The 25,945-nt window shown below is 38.1% G+C and overlaps 1 protein-coding gene and 2 long non-coding RNA genes across 4 annotated transcripts; 1 reads left to right on the top strand and 2 right to left on the bottom strand.

Moving 5' to 3' along the window:
* Positions 1-4,072: 4,072 nt before the first annotated feature.
* Positions 4,073-10,783, bottom strand: LOC133556381 (uncharacterized). Of its 2 annotated transcripts, none has more exons than XR_009807509.1 (3): positions 10,747-10,783; positions 10,558-10,629; positions 4,073-7,753 (listed from the first exon to the last, which is right to left on the bottom strand). It is a non-coding gene; the product is annotated as an uncharacterized LOC133556381 (long non-coding RNA). The 2 variants fall into 2 exon arrangements; XR_009807508.1 differs by having other exon boundaries at positions 10,572-10,629.
* A 4,849-nt stretch (positions 10,784-15,632) lies between these two features.
* LOC133556383 (uncharacterized) lies at positions 15,633-18,648 on the bottom strand. The gene is made up of 3 exons (XR_009807510.1): positions 18,208-18,648; positions 15,928-16,422; positions 15,633-15,781 (listed from the first exon to the last, which is right to left on the bottom strand). It is a non-coding gene; the product is annotated as an uncharacterized LOC133556383 (long non-coding RNA).
* Positions 17,318-24,757, top strand: nr2f1a (nuclear receptor subfamily 2, group F, member 1a). Its single transcript, XM_061906257.1, has 3 exons — positions 17,318-18,719; positions 19,480-20,007; positions 23,850-24,757. Exons 1-3 carry the CDS (start codon positions 18,281-18,283, stop codon positions 24,122-24,124), a joined length of 1,242 nt encoding a protein of 413 aa, XP_061762241.1. The 5' UTR covers positions 17,318-18,280; the 3' UTR covers positions 24,125-24,757.
* Positions 24,758-25,945: the final 1,188 nt, after the last annotated feature.

The raw sequence follows: 25,945 nt of genomic DNA, 5'->3' as shown, positions 1-25,945 counted from the left end.
TTATTTTTATGGTAAAATTCTGGCAATTAATCTCTGTACCCTTGCTCAGTACTAATTTTTTATCAAAAAAACTAAGGTAATTTTGACAGTAGATTTCTGTAAATTGAAAATCGTTATTTTTACGTTATTTTTTTTTTCATCTGTTTTTACCGTATTATTATAAATCAAAAGACAGTAACTCTGTTATTTTTACGGTAAAATTGTGGCAACTGGATGAACTTCCAGTTGTTGTTTTTTTACATAGGATATAAAGTCGTTGTTTTTTCAGTGTGCTACTGTAAATTGAAAAACTTTACCACTATTATTTCCATCCATTTCCTACCGCTTATTCCCTTTTGGGGTCGCGGGGGGCGCTGGCGCCTATGTTATTTTTATGGTAAATTTTTGGCGATTAAGCTCAGTACCCTTGCTCAGTACTAATTTTTTATTAAAAAAAAACTAAGGTCATTTTGACAGTGGATTTTTGTAAATTGAAAATCATATTTTTACGTTATTTTTTTTTTCATCTGTTTTTACCGTATTATTATAAATCAAAAGACAGTTATTTTTACGGTAAAATTGTGGAAACTGGATGTACTTCCAGTTGTTGTTTTTTTACATAAGATATAAAGTCGTTGTTTTTTCAGTATGCTACTGTAAATTGAAAAATTTTACCACTGTTATTTTTATGGTAAATTTCTGGCGATTAAGCTCGGTACCCTTGCTCAGTACTAATTTTTTAACAAAAAAACTAAGGTCATTTTGACAGTAGATTTCTGTAAATTGAAATTTACAGTAATTTTTTTTCATCTGTTTTTATCGTATTATTATAAAATCAAAAAACAGTAACATTGTATTTTTACGGTAAAATTGTGGAAACTGAATAAACTACCAGTTTTTGTTTTTTTTACGTAAAATCTAAAGTTGTTGTTTTTTCCAATGTGTTGTAAATTGGAAAAACTGTACCACTGGTATTTTTATGGTAAAATTCTGGCACTCGAGCTGCCTACTGTTTTACTGTAAAATCTATGCGCCTTGTTTTTACAGTGCATTACTGTAAATTGAAAAACGTTGTTTTTAACTGTAAAATTCTGATGACTAAGCTGCCAGTTTTTTACCGTAAAATTTACTGTGGGCTCTCCCGTTTCGAGGTAGAAGAAGAACAGCAGTGTCCAAGGGTGAAGGGAGGGCCCCTCTGTACCCCATTTCCACCCCACCACCCCCTGACGTGTGTGTGTGTGTGTATGTGTGGAGTGCGGGGCTGCAAAGTGGGGAGGGTTATTTGCTGCTATTTTTACAAGAAATTGGTTGATTTGTCTTAAGCCATTACCGTCTATTACAGCTGCAAGACTTGGAGGAAAAGGTGGGAAACGGCAGACGCTGGCATTCTGCCTAAAGAGAAATCAATGAAACAAATTAATCCTTCGCAGGCTGCGGTGACACAGTAATCCATCATTCAGGGGGCGCTTTTACGCACTGAATCAGTGAGCGAGGCAGCAGGATGGAGGCACTGGGGGTCCGAAAGGGGGGGCTGGGTGCTTGTTCCTTGAAAAGGGGTGGGATAAAGTGGGACCGGTGCCCTGGGGGACGAGGGCAGACATCCACGCTCCAAAACACAGCCGGAACCGTGGGTGGTGGCAGGGATTCAAGGAGCTTTGAACGCCTTTTTTCCCTTTTTTTTTATTTTTATTCAAACATATTTCAGCTGCTCGCGGACATAGAGAGAAGGGGCGTAAACGAGAGAATCTGCTAATGGCGTCATGGCTATAACTTACCCACTTGCCTACGCCTCCCCCATTTGTCCGTCCCTAACTTCCTGTTTCAACTCGGGGGCCGATTGCTGACACTCGGTGTGTGTTTGCAGCGCGTAATCATTAATTTACAATGACCGTACAGACAGGAAGCTGGCCATTAATGCCCAAACAATGCTGGAAAATGAAAGAAGGGAGAGACGCGGTCACCAATCAGTGCCATTCAGTTCAGCTGGCGATGGTGCTGTTTGGACCCGCCTCGTATTTACACAGTTTTCACTCAGTAGCAACATCAGCTACAGTGGGGCAAAAAAAGTATTTAGTCAGCCACCGATTGTGCAAGTTCTCCCACTTAAAATGATTAGAGAGGTCTGTAATTTTCATCATAGGTACACTTCAACTGTGAGAGACAGAATGTGAAAAGAAATCCAGGAATTCACATTGTAGGAATTTTAAAGAATTTATTTGTAAATTATGGTGGAAAATAAGTATTTGGTCAACCATTCAAAGCTCTCACTGATGGAAAGTGGTTTTGGCTCAAAACCTCACGATACATGGCCCCATTCTTTCTTTCCTTAACACGGATCAATCGTCCTGTCCCCTTAGCAGAAAAACAGCCCCAAAGCATGATGTTTCCACCCCCATGCTTCACAGTAGGTGTGGTGTTCTTGGGATGCAACTCAGTATTCTGCTTCCTCCAAACCCGACGAGTTGAGTTTATACCAAAATGGATACATGGATGATACAGCAGAGGATTGGGAGAATGTCATGTGGTCAGATGAAACCAAAATAGAACTTTTTGACCTCTGTCATCATTTTAAGTGGGAGAACTTGCACAATCTGTGGCTGACTAAATACTTTTTTGCCCCACTGTAATTAAACAGTGAGAAATGGTAGCATCAACCAAGAGGAAGACGGCGTCCAATGTCAACCTCTTCCGTTTCCTACTTGACGGCAGTTTTTCCAAAACATAGGCATTTTACACCAAACTGAAAACCGCACTTTATAAATTAAATAAACTTTAGTCCATCCACATTGTTCATTATTGAAATTTGAAGCTGCCCTTTTTAGTGTGGAACTCGACTGACACATTGGCGATTACATTGCCATGACTAAATATTCTTGCATTTCCCCCGCTCGTATAATTTAAGTACTTAATGTGTTGTGTTATTTGCCATCCAAAAAGTGTGATTGCACTTACGTTATTAACTTTAAATGACTTGTTAAAAAAAATGCTGTATCAGTAGCTTATAAAGTGATATTGGTAACCAAAATACCGCAAAATCCAACATTTTGTCCAACATCAGACACCTCAGTCTCCTTAGACGTATCCTCGCTCATCCATGCGGACTGGACACTGGCCGAGAGTTGGTAGGTGGCCGAGGGTGGAGTCGGCTCTCTTGATTGCTTTATTGGGTCTGCTCCTGTCTCTGGCCATGCTCCCCAACCCCAGCAGACAATGGCGTGGAACACCGCATAGGCCACCACAGTAAATATGTTATTTTGTTTTGTTTTTGTTTTTTTGTTGTTTTACTTTTGTGGCTTTGTGTAGAAGTGGCTGGTTGCATCAGCTCTGCTCTTTTAATGTCTTTAATTTCCTTTGTGTTCGATGATGTTTGATGTTTCCCTCTTACACACATGTTTATGTGTGCTATGGCTATGAGTTTTTTTTCCTTGGCCCAGGCTTCGATTGATTTTTTTTCTCACCCCCCACCTGCAGCGTTTACCTGTGTCTCACCTCTTTTGTAAGGGGCGCCAGAAGGTGGCAGACCTGTCAGCAATCCTGTTCTGTCTCCCTGTAATGTTTGTCTGATCTGAAATGGGATTGTGCTGAAAATATTAATTTAACCTTGGGGATTATTAAAATATTTTTGATTCTGATTCTGATTTTGTGTTCATTTTTTCTCTGCATTTGCCTTTTTATTACAAAAAGACAACAATATTTTTTTTTGGTATGCCAAGTATTAGTTTTTTTCTTTGTTCTTCTGCTTCATGTTCCTTTCCCTCTACATCTTCTTCTTCTTCTTCTTCTTTGGCCAGTCTATGGATCAGTTATTCTTCTTCTGGTCGATCTTGTGTTCGAATGTTACTAGAATGTCATTCTCATCACGCCTGGGAAAACAAAACAAAAATTTCTGGAATCAGAAAGCATAGCCCTAATCTGCAGCATTGCTCGGCACATTGGAGCGTGGATCCATCTGTGTTTTTGCGTCATGTGATCAGCCACCCTGAGAGGAAACATTCTTGACCAGGTCAAGTTTCATGATCAGCCAGGTGTAGCCTCCAGTGGCTCCTATAGCAGCAGACATCAAATGATACCACAAAAAAAAAGCATAGTCGCATTATGTGATTGATGTTTTTATTTTTATAGCAGTGTCTTTTAGTACAATTACAGAAGCAAGCATCACATCCTGACTTTTTTTTACATGTGACTGTTTTTGTTTTCATAGGTGGAGCTTTAAAGGGAATGTGGGGTCGATGTTTAACCAGCCTAGTCATTTCATCACTTTGACTAATTGCATTGTTTATTTTGTTTTCTCAGTGTCTTTTGTATGGTTTTAACTTGATTTTGTCATGTTGTCCTTCTGTGTTTCCTGTTTGTTTCTGTCTTCGGGCTAGGGATGAGTAACACAACTTGGCTCCACAACGTAACCACACCAAAAAAACTAAAAAAAAAAAAAATGTTTATATATATATATATATATATATATATTGGTGCCCTATTTCGGTGGTAAATGATTGCAGACTCAGCCACCTGCAACATGTAACGACTGACACACTTTATAAATTGTATTGGTGATCGTCACACCGCTGGCACAACAACAACACAGTGACAGGACTTCCTGACGGTTACGGCGAGTGAGGTTGCATTCAGGAACTCCAGAAACTATGAGAAGTGACAAGCAAGTCATTTTTTGCACGTTTGTCTATGTTCTGGATTTCTGCGAGAATTATCACAATTTGTTGTGGATTTTATTGCTTATTTATGAATGCATTACTTAGTTATCATTTTATTTATATTATTGAAGTATCTGAATTACTAATCTTATCGACTTGAATGTCACAAAATTCTATAAAAATAAAAAATATATTTTTTATTTGTGTTTGCTTATTTTGAGTGTCGGTTCAGGCACCATTTTTAAAGTACTTATTTAGTACTAGTACTGGTTTATAAGGAAACAATATATATTCCTACTTGGACTCAGTTGTAATTTTGACAGAAGTTTTATACTATTTTGGTCTTCATCAAATTTGAGTAATCTGTATTGATTCAGTTTTAGTCAAATAAATTGCACAACATTTTGGCAAAAATTACAGTAAATTTAGTTGACTAAAATATGAATTATAAAATAAAAGATATCTTCAATGTCTTATTGCTTTTTAATAGGACTGGGAATTTTGGGGCACCACACAACACAATTTGATTCTTGGAGGGTAACAATTTAAATCAGAATTTATTCTCGGTTCAAAATGTTTTTCAATTCAAAATGATTAATTTTTTAAAAACATTGGGTGGCAGGTCTATGATTACGTAATTTCCTCCATGAAATTGACAAAACGCTCTGAAACGTGTATTTATTACTTAAAAGGAAACTGGTTTTGTTTAATAAATTTCTACCCGAACATTTAACATTCAATAATGTGGCTGGAGAGGACAGATTTTTTTTAATGCTTTTTTAAAATCAATTTTTTTCAATCGAATAAAAATAATTACAAATAAGAATCATGTTTCATTCAAAAATCGATTTATTAATAATTATGTAAAATAAAGAAAAACACCTGATTGGATTTCCTTTTTACCTCGTATGCCGTATAAAGTTTGTCCCACCCACCTAAAAAACTTTGTTTCTGTCAACATTTTTGTCTCAATTTTATTTGTTTACTAAAATGTCAGTAGATTTTGCCATAATCTTCATCAACATGCATTTTTTTTTATCATTTATCGTATTTCAATCACGGGAAAATAGGTCGTTTACGCTAATTTAGAGGAAAACAATTAGTTGACACTTGAGATAAATTTGCGTCTTTGCTAGAATCCGGCTCATTTACAGTCCACTCAGAAGAATTTTCCATATTGTGCACGAGGCACTTTATTGTTAAACTTACAAACTATGGAAAATAATACTATATCATGCGCTGTCATTTGTGTCAGTACAAATGTTTACATTTCAGCCGACAATATTTCCACATTCAACTAGAGAAAACATCTTGCGGTACAGTTTTTTATGTTTTATCTGCACATATCCTTGTTATTATGTCGTAAGTGACTGGAAATTGTGCATCCTCCGTGGTACATTACATGCAGTAGCAGTGTCTGTCTCCCACATGCACACAAACACACGCCAACTACAGCTGAATACATTTTTGCCATGTCATTCCAAAACAGGAGCTGCCACTTACCTTAACTAGCTTCCTATTTTTTTAGCCCTCAGTAGTTCCAGGTTCTTGCACTCTTTTGGTGACTTGTTGGAAAATGAGAGAAAAAGTGACAAGGAAGATATGCAGACAGAGAGAGCGTGGAGGAAGAAGGGTGAGGTTGACGTTGGCTGACGATGGGACAGCCGGGACTGGTGGTAAAAGGAGACAAAATGGACAGAGAGGGAATAAGGAGGCCTGCGAAGGAATGGGTGAGGGGTGATGTGTTTAAAGGATAGAAAAATGTGGGGATATTGCAGGACAGGGGATGGTGCGAGGAAGGCAGAGTGAGAAATGTTGCCGGAAATGCTAGAGCCAACAGTGTGTGTAAAAATCACACTGCAACATTCCTCATCCTTGACATCGCTGACAAGATTTTCACACACACACGCACACACACACACACACACACACACACACACACACACACACACACGCACACACGCACACCCACACACACGGAGACACACGCATTCTTGTACTTGTTACCTGCTTGAGACCTCCGTAAAATGCCTACCTCTTTAGGACCACCCTTTCCAGATATATAAAGATTTGTATTTACAACATTAATAATATATACATACTTTGCAAATATAAAAAAAAGGTACACTTTTAGTTAATTTTTTTGTTGTTGAATTTTTTGACGACTTGTCCAGGGTGTACCCCGCCGTCCGCCCGATTGTAGTTGAGATAGGCGCCAGCGCCCCCAAAAGGGAATAAGCGGTAGAAAATGGATGGATGGATGAATTTTTTGTTTGTTTGTTTTTTTCTTAATCTTCATTATGTAACTTCAAGTTATTACAGTATGTCCCTATACACAATGTTGTTATTTTATAAATTTTGGCCAAAGGGAGCGCATTTCAATTTCTTGCACACACTTGCTATTATATATGTCGGCCAGAGGGTGTGCACTTCAAATTTGTACACACACTTGTTATTTCATATGTTGACCAGAGGGGGAGCACGTTTGCAACTGACACACAGTCAATTTGAAAAATGCCTCTTTTTTGGAACCATCCAAATTTTGATAGATTTCACCACCAGGGGTGCAAATGAGACATTCCCTATTAGATGCAATTGTTTTCCATATTGGGACCATGGTTTCGGTCCTAACTTGTTCACCGGTCCTCATATGGAAGGTCCTTTCTCTTGTTGATGTCTCAAGAAGGGTAGAAATACAAGAACATATACACACTCTCTCACACACACACAAAATCACATAGTTTGCCTGGCTGTAATATCTTAATCTCTTACACACCCAGACCTCAGCCCCCCTATGAGATCATGCTATTTTGTTTTATTTACTTGTTTCGACAAGGCGGACGTGTCAGGGAAATTGTAGATCATGTTGTAATTCCTCGGTATGTTGACTACAGCAAACCCAATAAAGCTTTTTTTTTTTTTTTTGGACCAATCCATGGAATACGTACAGTGTGCGGGGGGAGAAGGGGGCGTCGGGGTGGCGCGGATATGAAGGGAGAGGAAGAGGACATGAGATTGTTGTGGAATGTTTGCAGTTCTGGCAAAGGACTCGGCCGTCTCATTTGTCAGGGCTTGACCCCAAACTCTGAGGTCAGAGGTCACCGGGAACATCTGAGGGAAGCTGACTGCACACACACACACGGAAAGAGAGGGAAAACACTAACACGTACGTCTATGAGAATGTCTCACCTTCATCAATCTCACACGTATAATTCAGCGTGGTGTGCATCACTTATTCATAGATCATCATTAATATTGTCCACTTTAGTTTATTGACACAGTGTATTGCACATTATCATCTTCGGATTAAATTTTCTTCTAAAAGGAAAATGTGCCTACTTATTAGTCACTTAACTTACACAAATAGAACATATTTGTATGACGACAATATTACACACTCCAGACATATACCAACCGGCCACATCATGCCTCATACAATAATAATGCTTTGTATCAGAGGTGGGTAATAGCCTGTGAGTGAGTTTTTAATTAATGCAACATACTTTTTACTTTTTCCTGGGTATTTTCTTTACTTCGTTTCATTCCGATTGCTACATTTGTTCAACATCATAATATTTACAGTGGGGCAAAAAAGTATTTAGTCAGCCACTGATTGTGCAAGTTCTCCCACTTTAAACGATGACAGAGGTCTGTAATTTTCATCATGGGTACACTTCAACTGTGAGAGACAGAATGTGAAAGAAAAATTCAAGATTTCACATTGTAGGAATTTTAAAGAATTTATTTATAAATTATGGTGGAAAATAAGTATTTGGTCAACCTTTCAAATCTCTCATTGATGGAAGGTGGTTTTGGCCCAAAATCTCACGATACATGACACCGTTCATTCTTTCCTTAACACGGATCAATCGTCCTGTCCCCTTAGCAGAAAAACAGCCCCAAAGCATGATGTTTCCACCCCCATGCTTCACAGTAGGTATGGTGTTCTTGGGATGCAACTCAGTATTCTTCTTCCTCCAAACACGACTAGTTGAGTTTATACATATATATATATATATATATATATATATATATATATATATATATATATATATATATATATATATATATATATTTTTTTTTTTTTTTTTGTTTTTTTTTTTTTTTTTGTTTGTTTGTTTTGGGTTTTTTTTCCCCCCATGTCCTGTCCAGAGATTTAAGGAAATTATGTTGTTGATGTAGATGCCCATATCTGCTGTACAGGTATACTTTAGAAAAGAGAAGTCTGGGCTACTTCTCTTGTTGCCTTATTTGTATTTGACTTTATTGAATGTTCGGATAGAATTTTATTAAACAAAACCAAAAATTTATCAGAGCTGTTTATCTATTTTATGGAGGCATGTAGTTAGACATAGAACTGGCACCCAATGTTATTAAAGAAAGTATTGATTTTGAATAGAGAACCGTTTTGAATCCAGAATGGATTCTGAATTGAATCGTTACTCCCAAAAATAGAATCGAACCGTGTGGTGCCCAAACATTTAAAGCCTTAGTAGCAGTGTCAATAATTCCACTTCCAACTAGAGAAAACATGTTGCAGTAAGTTGTAGGTGTTTTGTTTTGTTTTCATGTTCCAGCTGTGCAAAAACTGATATTAACTCTGACGAGAAAAGGTGCATCTTTTGAGGTACACTGACATGCAGTAATAGTGTCAAGAATTACACTTACAACTGCCAATAATTATGTTGCGCTACCCAGCAGCAAGACATTGATACAATGTTATGTACCTTAAAAACTGACTTTGAAACAACGTTGCAAAATAATTGTGATTTTAGATTGAGTTGGTGTCTGATGTTGGATCCACACAATCAATGTCACAACATGACATTGAATAAACGTTGTCGAAAAGCATGCTGTTTCAACGTTGAATTTGTGTCGTAAAATATCAGTTGGAAAATTACCAAATTTCAATGGTCAAATCCACATCAGAAGTTGTCATGTGTTTTGCGTAATTGCATCGTCCCCTTTGAAATAAACTAATCTAATCTAATCCAACATTGACTAAAGTTCGTCAAAAAGCATGTTGTTTCAACGTTAGGTTTGAGTTACTCCACATCACGGCCTAATTCAATAAGTTCTCAACGTTGTTTTATTGTTTTGTGCCTGCTGGGTTCCTGCTCTGTCAGTGATAACAATATAACGACGCATTTTCCTGAATATTGTCACTATTCCCCGTGGAGTTACTGCCGGACTGTAAAGCAGTAATACTGTGTTCGATCCCCAGTTGGACCTGTGTCTGTAAACTTTGCAAAATTAAGTTTTAATTGTGTTGAATTTATTATTTTGTGACTTAAAAATTGTCAATTATTCCCATGAATGTGTTTTACTACAAAACATGTATCGAATAAGGTTAAAGGTAAAAAACTAAATACGAAAATAATGAAAAAAAAAATTGCTATCAATTCAAAAAGTATAAAAATAGGTTTACATAAGTAAAAAGTGTAAACGTTTGCTGAATGTATTTATTTGTTTAGCATACCGGGTCGATACATCTTTGTCAAGTTAAGCACTCCCAACTATAACTTTCATGACACTAGTAAAATAAATGTCTTAGTGTTGTGATTCTATAACCGTGCTATTTATACCACTGGTGGTACACCAAATAATCACTTGATTAAAGTACGGTTTTTTTGAGTAGATTATTCACATAATTATTCGGGCAACTACTTTTTACTTGAGTCATAACCTAAGTAATTTTTTGGGGGGGATACTTTACCCACCTCTGCTCTGTATTAATCGCAAGAGTAATTTAAAAACATTGTGATTATCACGTACAGTAAAGTGTACTGTATCACATACACTGCGTGATACGTGAAATAAGTAATATTATCTGTGATGGATTTCATTCGATGTCATGCCCGGTCGGTATATCCCTGCTTCACTGTACCGCTTGTTCACAACTCGTAGCCACAAAGTGCATCTCGCCCACGTGTTAGTCCTTACACCACACCGACACATCCCGCCGTGCTTGAGAACGCCGCGCCGCCATGTTGCCGGCCGCCTGTGAGCAGACACAACGCACGGTCAGAGGCAAAAGGGCAAGGTGAGCAGGTAGCGGGAGCATGGGTGGCCAAAATGGTTAAACACACCCCAAGAATCAGGTTACATTTAGACTCACCGTGAACGCCTGTGTCGTCCTCTCCTCTGTATTCTCTATAAAATACACATTCTTAATTAACTGTTTAGCAGTCAAACAATGGCAACTTTAAAAAGTGCTTTTTTTTCCATCTTACATCCTTGTCATTCTTTGGCCGTGAGACACATCAAACAGCTGCTATGAATAATTTATCTTAAGAGTTTCACATTGATAAGGTCACAATCTGCCGGCTTCGGACACTAAACACAGGCAGACCACCTCCACGTCACGGCCTTTTCCACACACGTGCCCTCACACACCCTTCGAAAATATGTGTTTTATTGTCAACTTACACAAGTTTTAATCAGTTTCTTTCAGTACATTAAAACTACAGATGTCCCGATTACAGTGTCATGCTGCCAAATCCAATCATCGGCCAATACCAGTACCAATCACATGTTTTAACTGTATTTTTTTTTTCAATGTATTTATGGTTTAATAATATCAACACAATATTTAAACCAGTTCCTTATTCACTTCCTTTATTTGTAATACATGCAGCTTTGTCCTCCGGTGATAATGTTACGTGATACACTTAAGATACTGTATTTTTTTCCCATGTATTTATGGTTTAACAATGTCAACACAATATTCAAACCAGTTCCTTATTCATTTCCTTTATTTGTAATACATGCAGCTTTGTCCTCCGGTGATAATGGTACATGATACACTTAAGATACTGTATTTATATCATTGTATTTATGGTGAGTGCTATTGACAGTTTAACAATATCAACACAATATTTCAACCACTTTCTTTATGTCTCCCTTTATGTGTAATATGTGCAGCCTTGTCCTCCAGTGATAATGATACATGATACACTTAAGATACTGTATTTTTTTTCAATGTATTTATGGTGAATGCTATTGACAGTTTAACAATATCAACACAATATTTCAACCAATTCCTTATTCTCTTCCTTTATGTGTAATATGCACAACTTTGTCCGCTAGTAATAATGATACTTGATACACTTAGATACTGAATTTTTTTCAATGTATTTATGGTGAGTGCTATTGACAGTTTAACAATATCAACACAATATTTAAACTATTTCTTGTTTCTCTTACTTTATGTGTAATATGGGCAGCCTTGTCCCTCAGTGATAATAATACTTGATACACTCAAAATACAAAGAAATGCAGTTTATTTGCTGAAATGGAGGTGATTATTATTATCTTAAAGTCAGACAGGTATTTAAAATAATGGTTCCTTATTCTCTTCTTTTATGTGTAATATACACAGCCTTGTCCTCCAGTGATATTGAGACATGATATACTTAAGATACTGTATTATTTTCGAATGTATTTATGGTGAGGGCTACTGACAGTTTAACAATATCAACACAATATTTAAACTAGTTTTTAGTCTCTTCTTTTATGTGTAATATGTGAGGCCTTTTCTTGCAGTGATAATGGTACTTGATACGCTCAAAATACAAAGAAATGCAGTTTATTTGTCATAATGGAGGTGATTTGAATGATCTTAAAGTCACATGGGATTTAAAGATCATGTTACCTTATTCTCTTCCTTTTTGTGTAATATGCAGAGCCTTTTCCTCCAGTGATAATGCTACTTGATACACTTAAGATACAAATAAATGCAGTTTATTTGCTGTAATGGAGGTGATTATTATTATAATTTTAAAGTCAGACGGGGATTTAAAAATATTTGTTCACTACTATGGTCCATCCCTACTTAAGAACGTTACAATACAGCTGCCTGTACTGGTATGTGTAAGGTGAATAGTCAGAAATGCAAGTTAAAACTGTTATACACCGCTTATACCCGCAAAATCAACGTGATGAACGCTGTGAAGTAACTCTGGAACTAAGACGTCACTGTGCGTGCACTAACTCATGTTCACGTTGTGACCTTTTTTTAAGTTAGTTATTTAAGTTCTTGTTTGTATATTAAGTTTATCGTTAATAAGAATAGTTTACATTGAACAAGAAGGCACAGTCCACCAAATCAAATTCCGTGTTTGTTGATTCTGAAAATTATAGATCTGTAAAGATAATTAGTTCAGATTAACACTTAATTTATCAACATAATATTGTTTTTTGCTGATGTTTTTTTTAATATTAGAACCCACTAAAAATAATGTGTTATATCATATTATGTTAAGATAATGTGAGACATCTAAACAACCTTGCAATGCTATTTATTTTCCAGTACTTGTCTAAAGTATGCTTTTTTTTTTTTGGACCCTGAACTCCACTTGTCATCAGTGTGCTCAGTCAGTCAGAGCTCCATCACACTCACGGTTGAGCTACACTACATTTCTAATTAAGCTCCTGCTGCGTGTTGGTTTAGGCGGGTAAATGAGGGGTGTGGCGTGTGAGCAGCTTTGGAAAAATTGTTACACTTGCAATGTGGTGACAATAAATTCATATTTAAACAATCACGCCTGTTGAGGCAAAAAAGTTGGGGAAAAAAAGTCATCCATGCACTCAAAGTTGCCACTTATTGTTGATTATTTGTACTGTTTAATTCCAAACTCTAGATTTTTAAATCGTACTGCATTTCTAATCTGGACCACTTTTTCTTTACAGCTATTCTACTGTGTGTTGCCGGCTAATGTGTGGATGGGATGAAAGGTAATCTGCGTGCAGAATTCCTAAAGCTCCCTTATCCTTGTTGAATTTCTTAAGAATTCCACCTTTGCCCTCCGGTTTCCCTTAAAATAAATGACTTGAAGGGGGAGATGCCTTCAAGCCTGCAGACACCCCCACGCCTTTCCCCCCCTAACTGCTCTTTAACGAGGTCAAACAGGTATAAATCTTAACGTGATATTTCTTAAAGACTATCATTTGTGATGATTCACTTCAAATTATTTATCTTGCGTGTTTTGTTTGCAAAAGCATTTAATATTTGCCTATACTGCAAATCAACTTCTATATTATGAGTGCAATTAAGCTTTAACGCCGTATTGTCCACAATATAAACGGACTGTCCGACTAACTTGACTCAAAACTCAAAAGTAATTGACGAAGACGTTGTTATTATTGTCATAGTCCTCAACTCAACTTTCCCAGCAAATAAACTATTTTAATATGTTGGGGGGTTGTGTGTCAGAAAGAATAACTAATTAGGTCATGATTTATGCATAATTGTCTTGCATTTTATTTGTTGCATGTGTCCACTCCTGTGATGTTAAATATGCACACAGCACTTATTATAATTATGTTTCTGACCAGTGCTTATTTTCCATTAGACGTGATTCATTTTGAAAGTTGCTGATCCTACAAAAAGACAAAAGTCGGCAGAAAGACAGCGATTTAAGTGACCACTTTGCACAAATCTGAGTTGAAATATGCTAAAAAATGTATATATAAAAAAAAGAAGTTTTTTTTCACACATCATAATGTTCATTAACGGAAATATTAGTGGGTTTTTTTTTATCTAATACGTACTAAGTATTTTTTATTATTATTATTATTTCTAGTTTACAGCTTTTAATGCCACTCTGTTTAGTCAAGTTGCCATACGTGATCGTGTTTATAATATGAAGTACGCCTCATTTCAATTAAAAATAATAATGATAATTAAAGTAAAATCAGCAACTTCGTCTTTTCAACACATGAAAGGATATTAATGTTGCTATTGTCACTTTTTATGTCTGCATTGAGTTTCAACACATGAAAGGATATTAATGTTGCTATTGTCACTTTTTATGTCTGCATTGAGTTTGTATGTACATATGTGCCTTAATTATTCATATTGATCAAATGACAATATGTATTGTAACAATTGATGTTGTGAATATATATATATATATATATATATATATATATATATAGTCATTCATTTCCACCACATATAACATGATTGCATACAATAAATAAATTGAATATTCTGTAAATGTGTTTATATATATATACTGTAAATAGCGTTATTAGTGAGTCATTTACAGTTTGTTTGTTTTTTCCACCACATATAACATGATTGCATACTATATATATATATATATATATATATATATATATATATATATATATATATATATATATATATATATATATATATATACATATATATATATATATATATATATATATATATATATATATATATATATATATATATACATATACACTGTAAATAGCGGCGTTATTAGTGAGTCATTTACAGTTTGTTTGTTTTTTCAAAACGTTCAAAACGGGTGTTTCAATTGGGGAAAAGGGGGTTGGGAGGCTGCACTCATGCTTACATATGCTTACATATGCTTATGCATGTATATCTGAGCATCGTATTTTAACTGTTAATCGACTACAAGCCTGCAAAAATGCCACTCAACAGATTGTTGTAAATAAAACAAAATATGTATTCATTACATTTCAAATATGTTTCTTCACATCGAGGGAGGGGTGGTTAATGTGCTTTAATTATTAATAACATGAATTCATTAAAATACTAGATTTTGTCCTCAACTAACCTAACCTGACCTACTTTCAAAAAATATTTTCATTAATGCACTTTTGGTGAATAACAATCCACATAAAATCTGACGCGCATGCTTCATTGGTGCAGACATTTGTCCTCATGATCAAGCTTTTCAATGCACTGACACTATCTCAGAGTGCTGTCGATCTTTAACGACGAATAACCTCGCAGGTGAGCTGCAAAGTGTGTGTTCCAGAGGAGGTGGTGCACAATCCCCCATATCTCCCCGGCTATGTGGCGTCCTCCTCGGGGAAGACAACCAGTCTGCACCTCTGATGTGGCGGGAAAGAGGTGCATGCACGCGCGGGGAAAAAGTTGTGCAGCAGCCGATGACGCGCATGCAAGGTTGATCTCGTGCATTTGCGCAATATAACGCACAACTAAAGGCAACATGCACAAAAAAATCAAAATGATACTTGCCTCATGTTTGTTTTCTCGTGCTGGGAAGCTCCACGCAGACCGCCATCGCCGCTGCTTCTCCCCTCAATGCCCCACTGTGGTCCACTTTCTCCCTTTTTATTTTCCCCACTCCGCTCCCCATTCGCTGCCCCTCTCTATGTGTTCTCTCCTCCTGTCCCGCATGCAAAAAAAAAACATTTTTTTTCCTGCAAAAACTCCCTGCAATCTGATCTGTGAAGTTAAATCTTAATCATACAATTGCACGCTGAAGTTAAAAAAAATAATAATAATTGTCCATTTTAATCTTATTGGTTTCACCTTTTCAAAGAGCTGCAGACATGCACGCAGAGTTGTCATTGGAGTTGTCCGAGGCAAGGAGAGAGAGCTCTCTTGTTGGAATACTTTAAAGAAAGAAAGGGGGAAAAACAACCCATCCCTCCTTTATGAGCTTCCGAAGGGGTCACTTGCATATTTAAGCTTCATTATCCGCAAATATGAAGTATTATGCTATTTCTCTTTTGCAAAGTGCATATATGTATTTAATGTCATTTTATATGCACACACACGATTGGCATGTTCCTATAAACTAATATAGTCTTACTTTTATAAAGAAATTGACAAGCTGATAAAAAAAATGCGCATTCCCTGTCATGCATATGTCAGGATATCTAGGAACAAACTTTATGCAATAATAAAAAATTTTTAAAAATCCATCTTTATTGACGTGTGTGCACTCTCTGCTGGAGGTTGTAATTGTACAACGTACGCTAGATGGCAGCGCGATCCATTTTTTTCCCCCGTCTCTCAGCCTGCCTGCAGGAAGAAAAGAAAAAAAAGCCCTCACACAAAAAGCCGGAATCCCCATGCAAATTCCTCAAATAAATTCACATGATTTTGAATGAGCGTCATTATTAAGACATAATGTGACACCCGGCTATGTAATTGCGCGCCAGAAAGGACCCGGCTAATTGCTGAGTGCATGTACCCTTTTTTTTTATTTTTTTGTTGTTGTTTTTTCCCCTCTCTGCGCTCCAACATCTTCGCATGCTATATCACACACGCTCTTGGACGCAGCATTCTTCTAATTGCATCCTCTTGCTTCTTTGACACTACAATACGGCATTTACCGCACGTGCCGCAATGCGCATGTCCAAGCTTCTATTATTCTATTAAAGATGGGTTATTATAACGTGCGTGAAAAGCTTGTTTTTTGGAGGGAGAGGGGGGGGGGGGTTGAACCATTTTCTGTCCACAATAGAGAATATGTGTGTTATTTTTAAAGTAAAATAGTATGAAAAAAATATGATCAAAAATGTAACTAAATTGGAGGGATGAGAGCCTCCAGCGGCGAGATGTGAACACTGCAAAAAATATCCACATTTACGCGTTTGGATCCTTTTTGGGAATTAAATATTTAAAAAATATATATTTTGCAAAATCCCCTCAATCATTATTATTGCGAAGCCTGTAAAAAAAGTGTGTTTTTCTCATAAAAAAAATATATTTTTTACTAGAATAAAACATGCCCAGCTTTTACGCATGGCCATGATTCGCAGCACACCCAGCAAGAGGAGGATTCCAACCAATGGCGTGAGAGAGAGGGCTTGGCTAGAACCTCAGCCTCCCACTTCTCTCTCTCTCCCTCTCCCTCCCTCCTCCTCCTCCTCTATGCGGGGCTCTGGCCAGTCAGTCGCCTTTGATTATCAGTCTCCAGCAGCCCCTCTCTTGGCTCCTTGACATGAGCACCATATAAGGCGCAGCGATCTCCATAGAAACGTGTCAGTTTCAATAGTAGTGTCAAAGTTCACTATATACAGACATTCGCGCAGATCCCCCCGTTTCGGAAACATTGCTCTGCAAGCTCTTCTTCCTTTCAAGCATTTTTTGGGAGCCTCTCTCTTCTTTTTCTTCGAGCATATTTGTTTTTTTCCCCTCTCTTCTCTTTTCTGCTGCTGCTGCCGCTGCTGTGATATCTTTTTTTTTCCCCCTCCGCGTTGCTCCAGCTGGAGGAGGTGAAAGTCTCACACGGCGTGGACTCTATCGCTGCAAGATGACGGTGAAGACGGCGATGAGCTTTATTTAAGAATACAGACGCGCCAAATCTGCAGTTTTGGTTTTTTTTTTTGTGTTTTTTTTTTTATATCCCCCTGCGTATGCGCACGGCTTGGAAAAAAGGAGAAAGGAATTTATCCCACCGCAGCACTTTGGATCGAGCAAGGTTTTTTTTATTTTTTTTATTTTTTTTATTATTTATTTAAATCCTCGCTCATGTGAATCGTTCTCCCTTTGTGGCTGTTTTCTATCAAAGTGCAGCTTTTTCTCCCCCCCCCCCCCCCCCCTCCCTCCTCCCGTCCCCCACCCACCCAAACCGGACTCGTCTTTTTTCTCCTACAAGATCGGGGATTCCTGAATGGCTCAGTGCGATTTACCTTCATGGAACTGGCCTCCCGATACTTGCATATCGTGATCAGCCGTCCGCCTCTATTTCGAATGTATCAACCCCCCTCCTCCTCTATGAGATTCCGCGCACTGATTTGACTTTGCACTCATAGTGCAAAAAAAAAAGAGAAAAGAGAGCGAAAAAAAAACAAGACAAACCATTTTTCTTCCCATCCACGCTCCAGACCCAGCAGCGAACATTTCGCTCTACAGCACTTTCCGTGGCCGAGATATGGCAATGGTAGTCAGCGTCTGGCGAGATCCGCAGGAAGACGTGGCTGGAGGACCTCCGAGCGGCCCCAACCCAGCCGCGCAGCCGGCGAGGGAGCAGCAGCAGGCGGCGTCGGCGGCGCCGCACACCCCACAGACCCCCAGCCAGCCGGGACCTCCGTCCACGCCGGGTACGGCCGGCGGGGACAAGGGCAGCCAGAACTCGGGGCAGAGCCAGCAGCAGCACATCGAGTGCGTGGTGTGCGGGGACAAGTCGAGCGGCAAACATTACGGCCAGTTCACCTGCGAGGGCTGCAAAAGTTTCTTCAAGCGGAGCGTGCGCAGGAACTTAACCTACTCATGTCGCGCCAACCGGAACTGTCCCATCGACCAGCACCACCGGAACCAGTGCCAGTACTGCCGCCTCAAGAAGTGCTTAAAAGTGGGCATGCGGCGCGAAGGTGAATATTTCTTCTTTTTTTTGCCACCAATTGTGCATGCAATGCACCAAAGATCGTCTATTCCATTGATTATTCATATTTAGGCACGCATATATCCCCATAATTCATACATGCGTAACACACACACACACACACACACACACTCTCTCTCTATCATAACTAGTTGTTTACCTCCGGAGCTGCACAACTTTACGCATTTTATTCAGGTTAATTCACACAAGTGAGCCCCTACATTTACAATTTTATTTATTTTTTAGTCAAAACGGGGTGCCGCTCGTGTTAATCCCCAAAAACGCTTGCGGGAATCCTTATATTCCCAGGTGTTCTTTTAGCGTGCGTAAAAGGGAGAAAGGGCATAATTTAGACCTAGAATTATCAATAATAGGGAGAATTAGTTGGGTCATCATCACGATTGTTGTTACGCAGAAACAGCACCTGATGCTCCTCCAATTAAGCGTATTTAATTTACACAGTGCGTGTTTCTTGTGAATGCTTCTTGTCCACTATTGTCAGTCCTGGATGCACATTTGGCGTGCGTAAAAGGGGGAAAAGGACATCATTTAGATGTAGAATTATCAATGTTGGGGATAATTAGTCGGGCCATCATAACGATTGTTGTTACGCAGAAAAAAAGCACGTGATGCTGCTCCAATTAAGCCGAATTAATTTCCACAGTGCGTGTTTCTTCTGCATGCTTCGTGTCCGCTGTGTTTGTCAGTCCTGGATGCATATTTCCTCTTTTTCTCTCTCTTTTTGTCAGCGGTTCAGCGAGGACGAATGCCTCCAACCCAGCCCAACCCAGGCCAGTACGCGCTGACCAACGGGGACCCCCTCAACGGCCATTGCTATCTGTCCGGATACATCTCGTTGCTGCTGCGGGCCGAGCCCTACCCCACGTCCCGGTACGGGAGCCAGTGCATGCAGCCCAACAATATCATGGGCATCGAGAACATCTGCGAGCTGGCGGCTCGCTTGCTCTTCAGCGCCGTGGAGTGGGCCAGAAACATCCCTTTCTTTCCCGACCTGCAGATCACCGACCAGGTGTCCCTTCTCAGGCTGACGTGGAGCGAGTTGTTTGTGCTTAACGCCGCGCAGTGCTCCATGCCCCTGCATGTGGCCCCTCTGCTGGCCGCGGCGGGCCTGCACGCCTCGCCCATGTCCGCGGACCGCGTCGTGGCTTTCATGGACCACATCCGGATCTTCCAGGAGCAAGTGGAGAAGCTCAAGACCCTGCACGTAGACTCTGCAGAGTACAGCTGCCTCAAGGCCATCGTGCTTTTCACGTCAGGTGGGTCCCCTTCTCCTACAAAAAAAAAAAAAACACACACACACACACACCAAGGGCCCCTTTGTGCTCGTTCGTGGCCCCCCAAAAGAAAATGGCTGTGTCACAAACGTGGACTTTACGACATGTTTGCCTTGCAGATGGGATAACAATGTGTGCACTTTGCATGCCAGCTCAAGCCGTAGTGTGTGAAATAGAGGCGCAAGCAAAACCCTACTAATCATCATTTGGAATTGTTGTGTTTTGACGAGCGTCCATAAATGTTCGATACAAACCTCACAGCTGAACCACGGACAAATCATCCTCTAAGAAAGGGAGAGATGTTAGAAATCGGCTAATATTCCAGGACTTTGAACTCAACACGTTAGTTAGGAGTGTGTTGTTTTGTTATTTCTATACACACTTGTTTGTTGGGCGTAATTTAGACTTTTGCTGTAAAAACTACGTAAAAAAAAAGAAGTATTTTCTAAAGTGTGCTTACTTAAAATACACTGTAATTGGGATTGTATATTTATTATAATAACACTAACTTGTTGTAAAATTGCATTAACTTCTTAGTACACATTTTTAGAGTGAAATATGGATTTATTATATTATGCAATATTTTTAAATGGTGGCAATAAACTTAAATGACTATAGTTTAGTTAGTTATTCATTTATTTTGCTAATTATTTACACCCCCTTCCCACTGATGGTATATCCATCCATCCATTTTCTACCGCTTCCGAAATTAAATCTACACATTAAATCCCCAGACGTACACAAAGCTCTTAAAGGACCACAGACATGTAATTTCCTCACTTTGTAATGCAGCATTGAAACAAATATATAGTCAGGCAGATATATATACCCCATGTTTACCTTTATACGCAATGTTTATTTCATGGCTACACATTTTGGAGAACCCCTTGGTTTTGGCACTTGATATGGACTCCAGAGTGTTGTTGGTTCAAAGCAGCGTCGATTATTTGCCTTAAATAAATAACCTCAAAGTGCTGTCACTACTTGATGCATAAATAATGGGAATGTTTCAACACAGTCGACTGACATCAGCTCTTTATTGACATGTAGTCGCTGTCTTCGCTAAGCTGCATAAATGGTGTGTGTGTGTGTGTGTGTGTGTGTGTGTGTGTGTGTGTGTGTGTGTGTGTGTGTGTGTGTGTGTGTGTGTGTGTATGTGTGTGTGTGTGTGTGTGTGTGTGTGTGTGTGTGTGTGTGTGTGTTGTTAGGGTGCATTGGACACACACATGCACACAGAGGCCTGATATAGATTTAAAGATCCTTTTTATGCAGACACATTCATCTCTATTGTTTTTTTTTTTAAGTTCACCTGCATTTTTTCCTACATAGCAAAAAAAAAAACTCAATTGGATGGAGTTAAAGCATATTGGCTGCTTTGGCTTTAAAGGGACACTCAGCCTTAATCCAAAAGGATTTGCATACATGCTTCTTTGAGCGGCCTGGCTAAGGTCACACTAAATCACCCCGAGATCTCAGGGTTGCCCTCGGGTTCACAAGGTTATTGTGTCTGGGCCACAGTGAGTTATAGCTCACAACTCAGCAATAGGCTGAAAAGCACTCCCTCTGCCCCCCCAGCACCCAGTGTTGAAATGACATGTGTGAGCATAGAAAACAGGGTCAAATAAGAACCCACAGTGTGGAATTCTGCTTGCTAAAACCTCAAACATTTCAGCAGCTCATTGTAGTACAGTTTATGTCCGTTTTACATGACTATTGACTTTCTCCTGTAATAGTGCTTCTATATGTTGCTTGGACTGAGACAAAAAAAAAAAAACAGGCCAGAGTGGTCTATGGAGAGAAGAGCTGCGAAATGACTTAACAGCTTACTGCAGAGTAATTAGGTCACATTACAAGCAGAGCAATTTCACATTCATCAGGGCCGTTTTGGGCTTCTTTAAAAGTTGAATCTCCAGAGTGCAGACATCAAGAACACGTATATTCTGCATTTTAGGCCTGCATGCATTTGAACCCTCTCCAAAAAATCAATTATTGTTGCTTCTGCGCACTTGTATATTCCTATTCTTATTGTTGTACATTGCTTGAAATATTTTGTTGAGTTGCTCCAACTTGCTATGACGCAGCATGTTTGTTTAAGTCAGGTCAAATTTGTTTTAATTAGGAAAACAATAATGACGACAAAAATTGTACAAATAATCAAATCAAACTTTGTTTTAAATATTGCTTTTCAACACTAAGGGATTTGCGCAACAACAGCAACAAAACAAGAAGAGAAGAAAACACACATCGTACAAACACACACAGCACACGAACAATAACAAAATATGCATGGCAATGAGGGTTGAATAAGAAAACGCCAAACTGGAGGGTAACTGAAATTAACGCCATCTAAAAAATAGTATGAAACATATTATAAAATATATGTAAAAAATAAATCTAAAAAATACATTAAAATGTATTGAAAAAACACACAATTAAGGGAATACCAGTCGTAATAATACCAATACATAAAATATGACGATAAAAATAACAAAAAAAAAGAAGAGTATAACATGATCAGCAAAAAGCCAGATTCAAATTGTGTTTAACTTTTTTTTTTTAATGCTTGTATGATTTGTCATTGAAACAACTGCAAATAACTGTATTTTTGAAATGTGTGTTTATTGAGTTTTAAGGCAAATACTAGTTGCAGGAATACAATCTCATCTCAAATGTTCCCCCAAAACAAGACACCAACCAAATATAGAAATACAATTTAAAAAAAGGCAAAATAAATAAATACAAATGAGCAAATACAAATAAAACACATTACAATTACAAAAAATGAAATAATAAAACTTGTGGACACAACTGCAAACAATGGTATTTTTTAAATGCTTGTTTATTGAGTTGCTGGAATACGATCCCATATCAAATGTTCCTCCAAAACAAGACAACAACAAATCATAGAAATATTATTTAAAAAGGGCAAAATAAATAAACAAAAATAAGTAAATACAAATAAAATACATTAAAATTACACAAAACAGAATAATTAAAGTTGTGAAAACATCTACAAACAATTGTATTTTTTAAACGTTTGTTTATTGAGTTTTAAGGCAAGTTGCAGGAATACAATACCATCTCAAATGTTGCCTCAAAACAAGACACCAAGTAAATATAGAAATATGATTTTTTTAAATAGGCTAAATAAATAAATAAAATAATTAAATACAAATAAAATACATTAAAATTACAGAAAATAAAACTGCAATCAAGTGTGTTTTTTAAAAGTTTGTTAATGGAGTTTTAAGGCAAATACAAGTTGCAGCAATATAATCCCATCTCAAATATTCCCTTAATTTTCCCCCAAAACAAGATCCCAGCCATATATAGAAATACAATTAAAAAGGGGCAAAATGAATAAATACAAATAAGAAAATACAAATAAAATACATAAAAATGACACCAAATAAAATAAATACACCAGTCGAATAATACAGACACACACACACACACACACACACACAGCCACAGTGCAAATATATAATAATAGAAAGTAAAATAAATATATATTAGTTATCTGTACCAACTGTAAATAATTGTTATACAAATTACCCAAAATAAATCAAATATATTTACTTTATAATTTCCAAAGCCACAGTGCAAATATATAGTATTACAAAGTACAAAAAAATGTATATTAGTTACCTGTACTAACGTAAAATGTAAATGTTATTGTTTAGGTTGTTGTAAATGTTATTAATGACTTAATGCACACACTGTTTCCCCAAGCATCAACAAAAAGCACTTTTTTGTGTGTGTGGTGCCCTTTTTTGCATGCGCACGCATACGAATGACATAAACGTGCTGTTTTGTTTCTGCAGACGCCTGCGGCCTCTCGGACGCTGCCCACATCGAGAGCCTGCAGGAGAAGTCCCAGTGCGCCCTGGAGGAGTACGTGAGGAGCCAGTACCCCAACCAGCCCAGCCGCTTTGGCAAACTCCTCCTGCGGCTGCCCTCCCTGCGCACCGTGTCCTCGTCGGTAATCGAGCAGCTCTTCTTCGTCCGCTTGGTAGGTAAAACTCCTATTGAAACCCTCATCAGGGACATGCTATTATCCGGGAGCAGCTTCAACTGGCCTTACATGTCCATCCAATGATCCTTAAATGACACACAAATGAAAGAGAGGGGTGGGTGGGGGGGGGAGGACCAAAATTCAGCACCCATCCTCCTCTATGAAGACTATATTAAGACTTTTTCTCACAAGTTTGGAAGACTTTTACCCCCACCCCACTCCCGCCCCCCACGTGGAGATGGAATATGTACAGAAAAATATTGGAACTGGACTTGTGTAAATCCGCACCCTCGTCTTCAAGAACAATACTCGTCATTTTTTGTAAAATACTAGTCTTTATTTTCTTCTTTTTTTTTTTTTTGTATAAAAAAAATTACAAATAAAATGAAAAACATTGTATTGCGCAGTAAGAAGAAGAAGAAGAAGAAGAAGAAGAAAAAAAGAAACAAGACTTAGCGGGGGAAAAAATAATGTTTCCAAGCAATTATAAGAATCTGTCCTGTGTCTATATGTACCTCTCTCTGTTTTGTATTTTTTCTGGTTCCAAACCAGGCTTTCTGTGATTCTATACTAATAATTTTTTGATATAACCTTTTTGCTTCTTATAACGAGTGCGGTATATGTTGTCGAAGTTCTCCAAGAATTAAAATTGAAGTGAGAATTAAAAAAATAACAATAAAAAAGGAAAAAAAAAAGGACAAAAAAAAAAGAAAGAAATTTAGACAATAAGAAACAAGTCTAATCGCTATGACAATATCACCACTGATGGTTGAACTCCCCCCCCCCCCCCCCCCCCCCCCAACACGATGGACCTGCAGACCACAAACTGACCCCCCCAACCCCAGGACATTTTTACTGAGAGGACATCTGGGGAAACCCACCTAACATGCCCCCCCCCCCCCCTCCTTCGAGTGCGATCATCAGTCAAAGAGGAGAGACATGAAAAATCAAAAAAGCACTTTTAATATATCGTTTCAAAATACATTTTTTGTTTGTTTGGTCTTTTGGCCAAAAACATTGTTTCTTGAATTTTATTGGTTGTTGCCTTCAATTTTTTTTTTTTTTTTTTTTTTGCTTAATCTACTCCATGATGCAGCTTTTTTTTTTTTTTTTTTTTTTTTTTTTTTTTTTGCAGAAAGGCTCGGTTGATGATGAAGTTGTGTGATGGTGACTGTACTATTAAAAGACAAATAGGCAACGACGTCTCGTTCTCCAGCATTTTCCCTATACACTTTTGTTTGTGGTCTTGAATGCAGCACGAGGTGTGGAAAAAGCAGCAAAATAACAGTATTTTTTAGTAACGATGCAAAAGACTCGAGGTGATCCTGCAGTCCTGATTCAATGCATGCATTGATATTAAGCCACCAAAAAAAGGGTCTAGCTGGCCCCAAGCTGCTGCGCAGATGCGTGATCAATTTGGAAAATGTATTTTACAGCATGTAAGCCAGTCGATAGGGAGGCGGGAGTAGGTGATGATGATGCATTGTGTGGGGAAAGAAGAGACAAAGATGGAGTGTGTGTTGTACATATGGAAGGTTTGTGTGCGTCCATATTGTGGATAAAAAAAAACAAGCAGTGTGTCATGAAAGCAGATTCAGTGTGACATGTGTAGGACATGTGCCTGTTTGGGTGATGCATTCACGGGAGGACACGTGAACGCATTATGGTGCAATGTATAGTCACTTTATATTAAACCTCTTTCTGTCCATAGTACGCTTTATTATGACTTATTAGGCGGCTTGAGTGTGGTTGTGCAGGTTCAAGCCTATTGATGCTGCAGCCTGTTTGGGGGATTTAATTTTATTATTTTTTTGTTGCATTATTGCATGCGAGATGTTTGTTTGGCTGGAAAAAAGGGGAGCATGCATGACAAGAGCGCATGCAAGGCTGCTCCTTGTCGTTTTT

Source organism: Nerophis ophidion, linkage group LG07 (genome assembly GCF_033978795.1).
Source record: "Nerophis ophidion isolate RoL-2023_Sa linkage group LG07, RoL_Noph_v1.0, whole genome shotgun sequence".
NCBI classification, from domain to species: domain Eukaryota; kingdom Metazoa; phylum Chordata; class Actinopteri; order Syngnathiformes; family Syngnathidae; genus Nerophis; species Nerophis ophidion.
This window is presented reverse-complemented; position numbering and strand designations above follow the sequence as displayed.

Coding starts and splice junctions, on each gene's coding strand:
- nr2f1a (XM_061906257.1), top strand. CDS start 18,281: ATGGCAATGGTAGTCAGCGTCTGGCGAGATCCGCAGGAAGACGTGGCT. Junction 18,720..19,479: donor AGTGGGCATGCGGCGCGAAG/GTGAATATTTCT, acceptor TCTTTTTGTCAG/CGGTTCAGCGAGGACGAATG. Junction 20,008..23,849: donor CATCGTGCTTTTCACGTCAG/GTGGGTCCCCTT, acceptor TTGTTTCTGCAG/ACGCCTGCGGCCTCTCGGAC.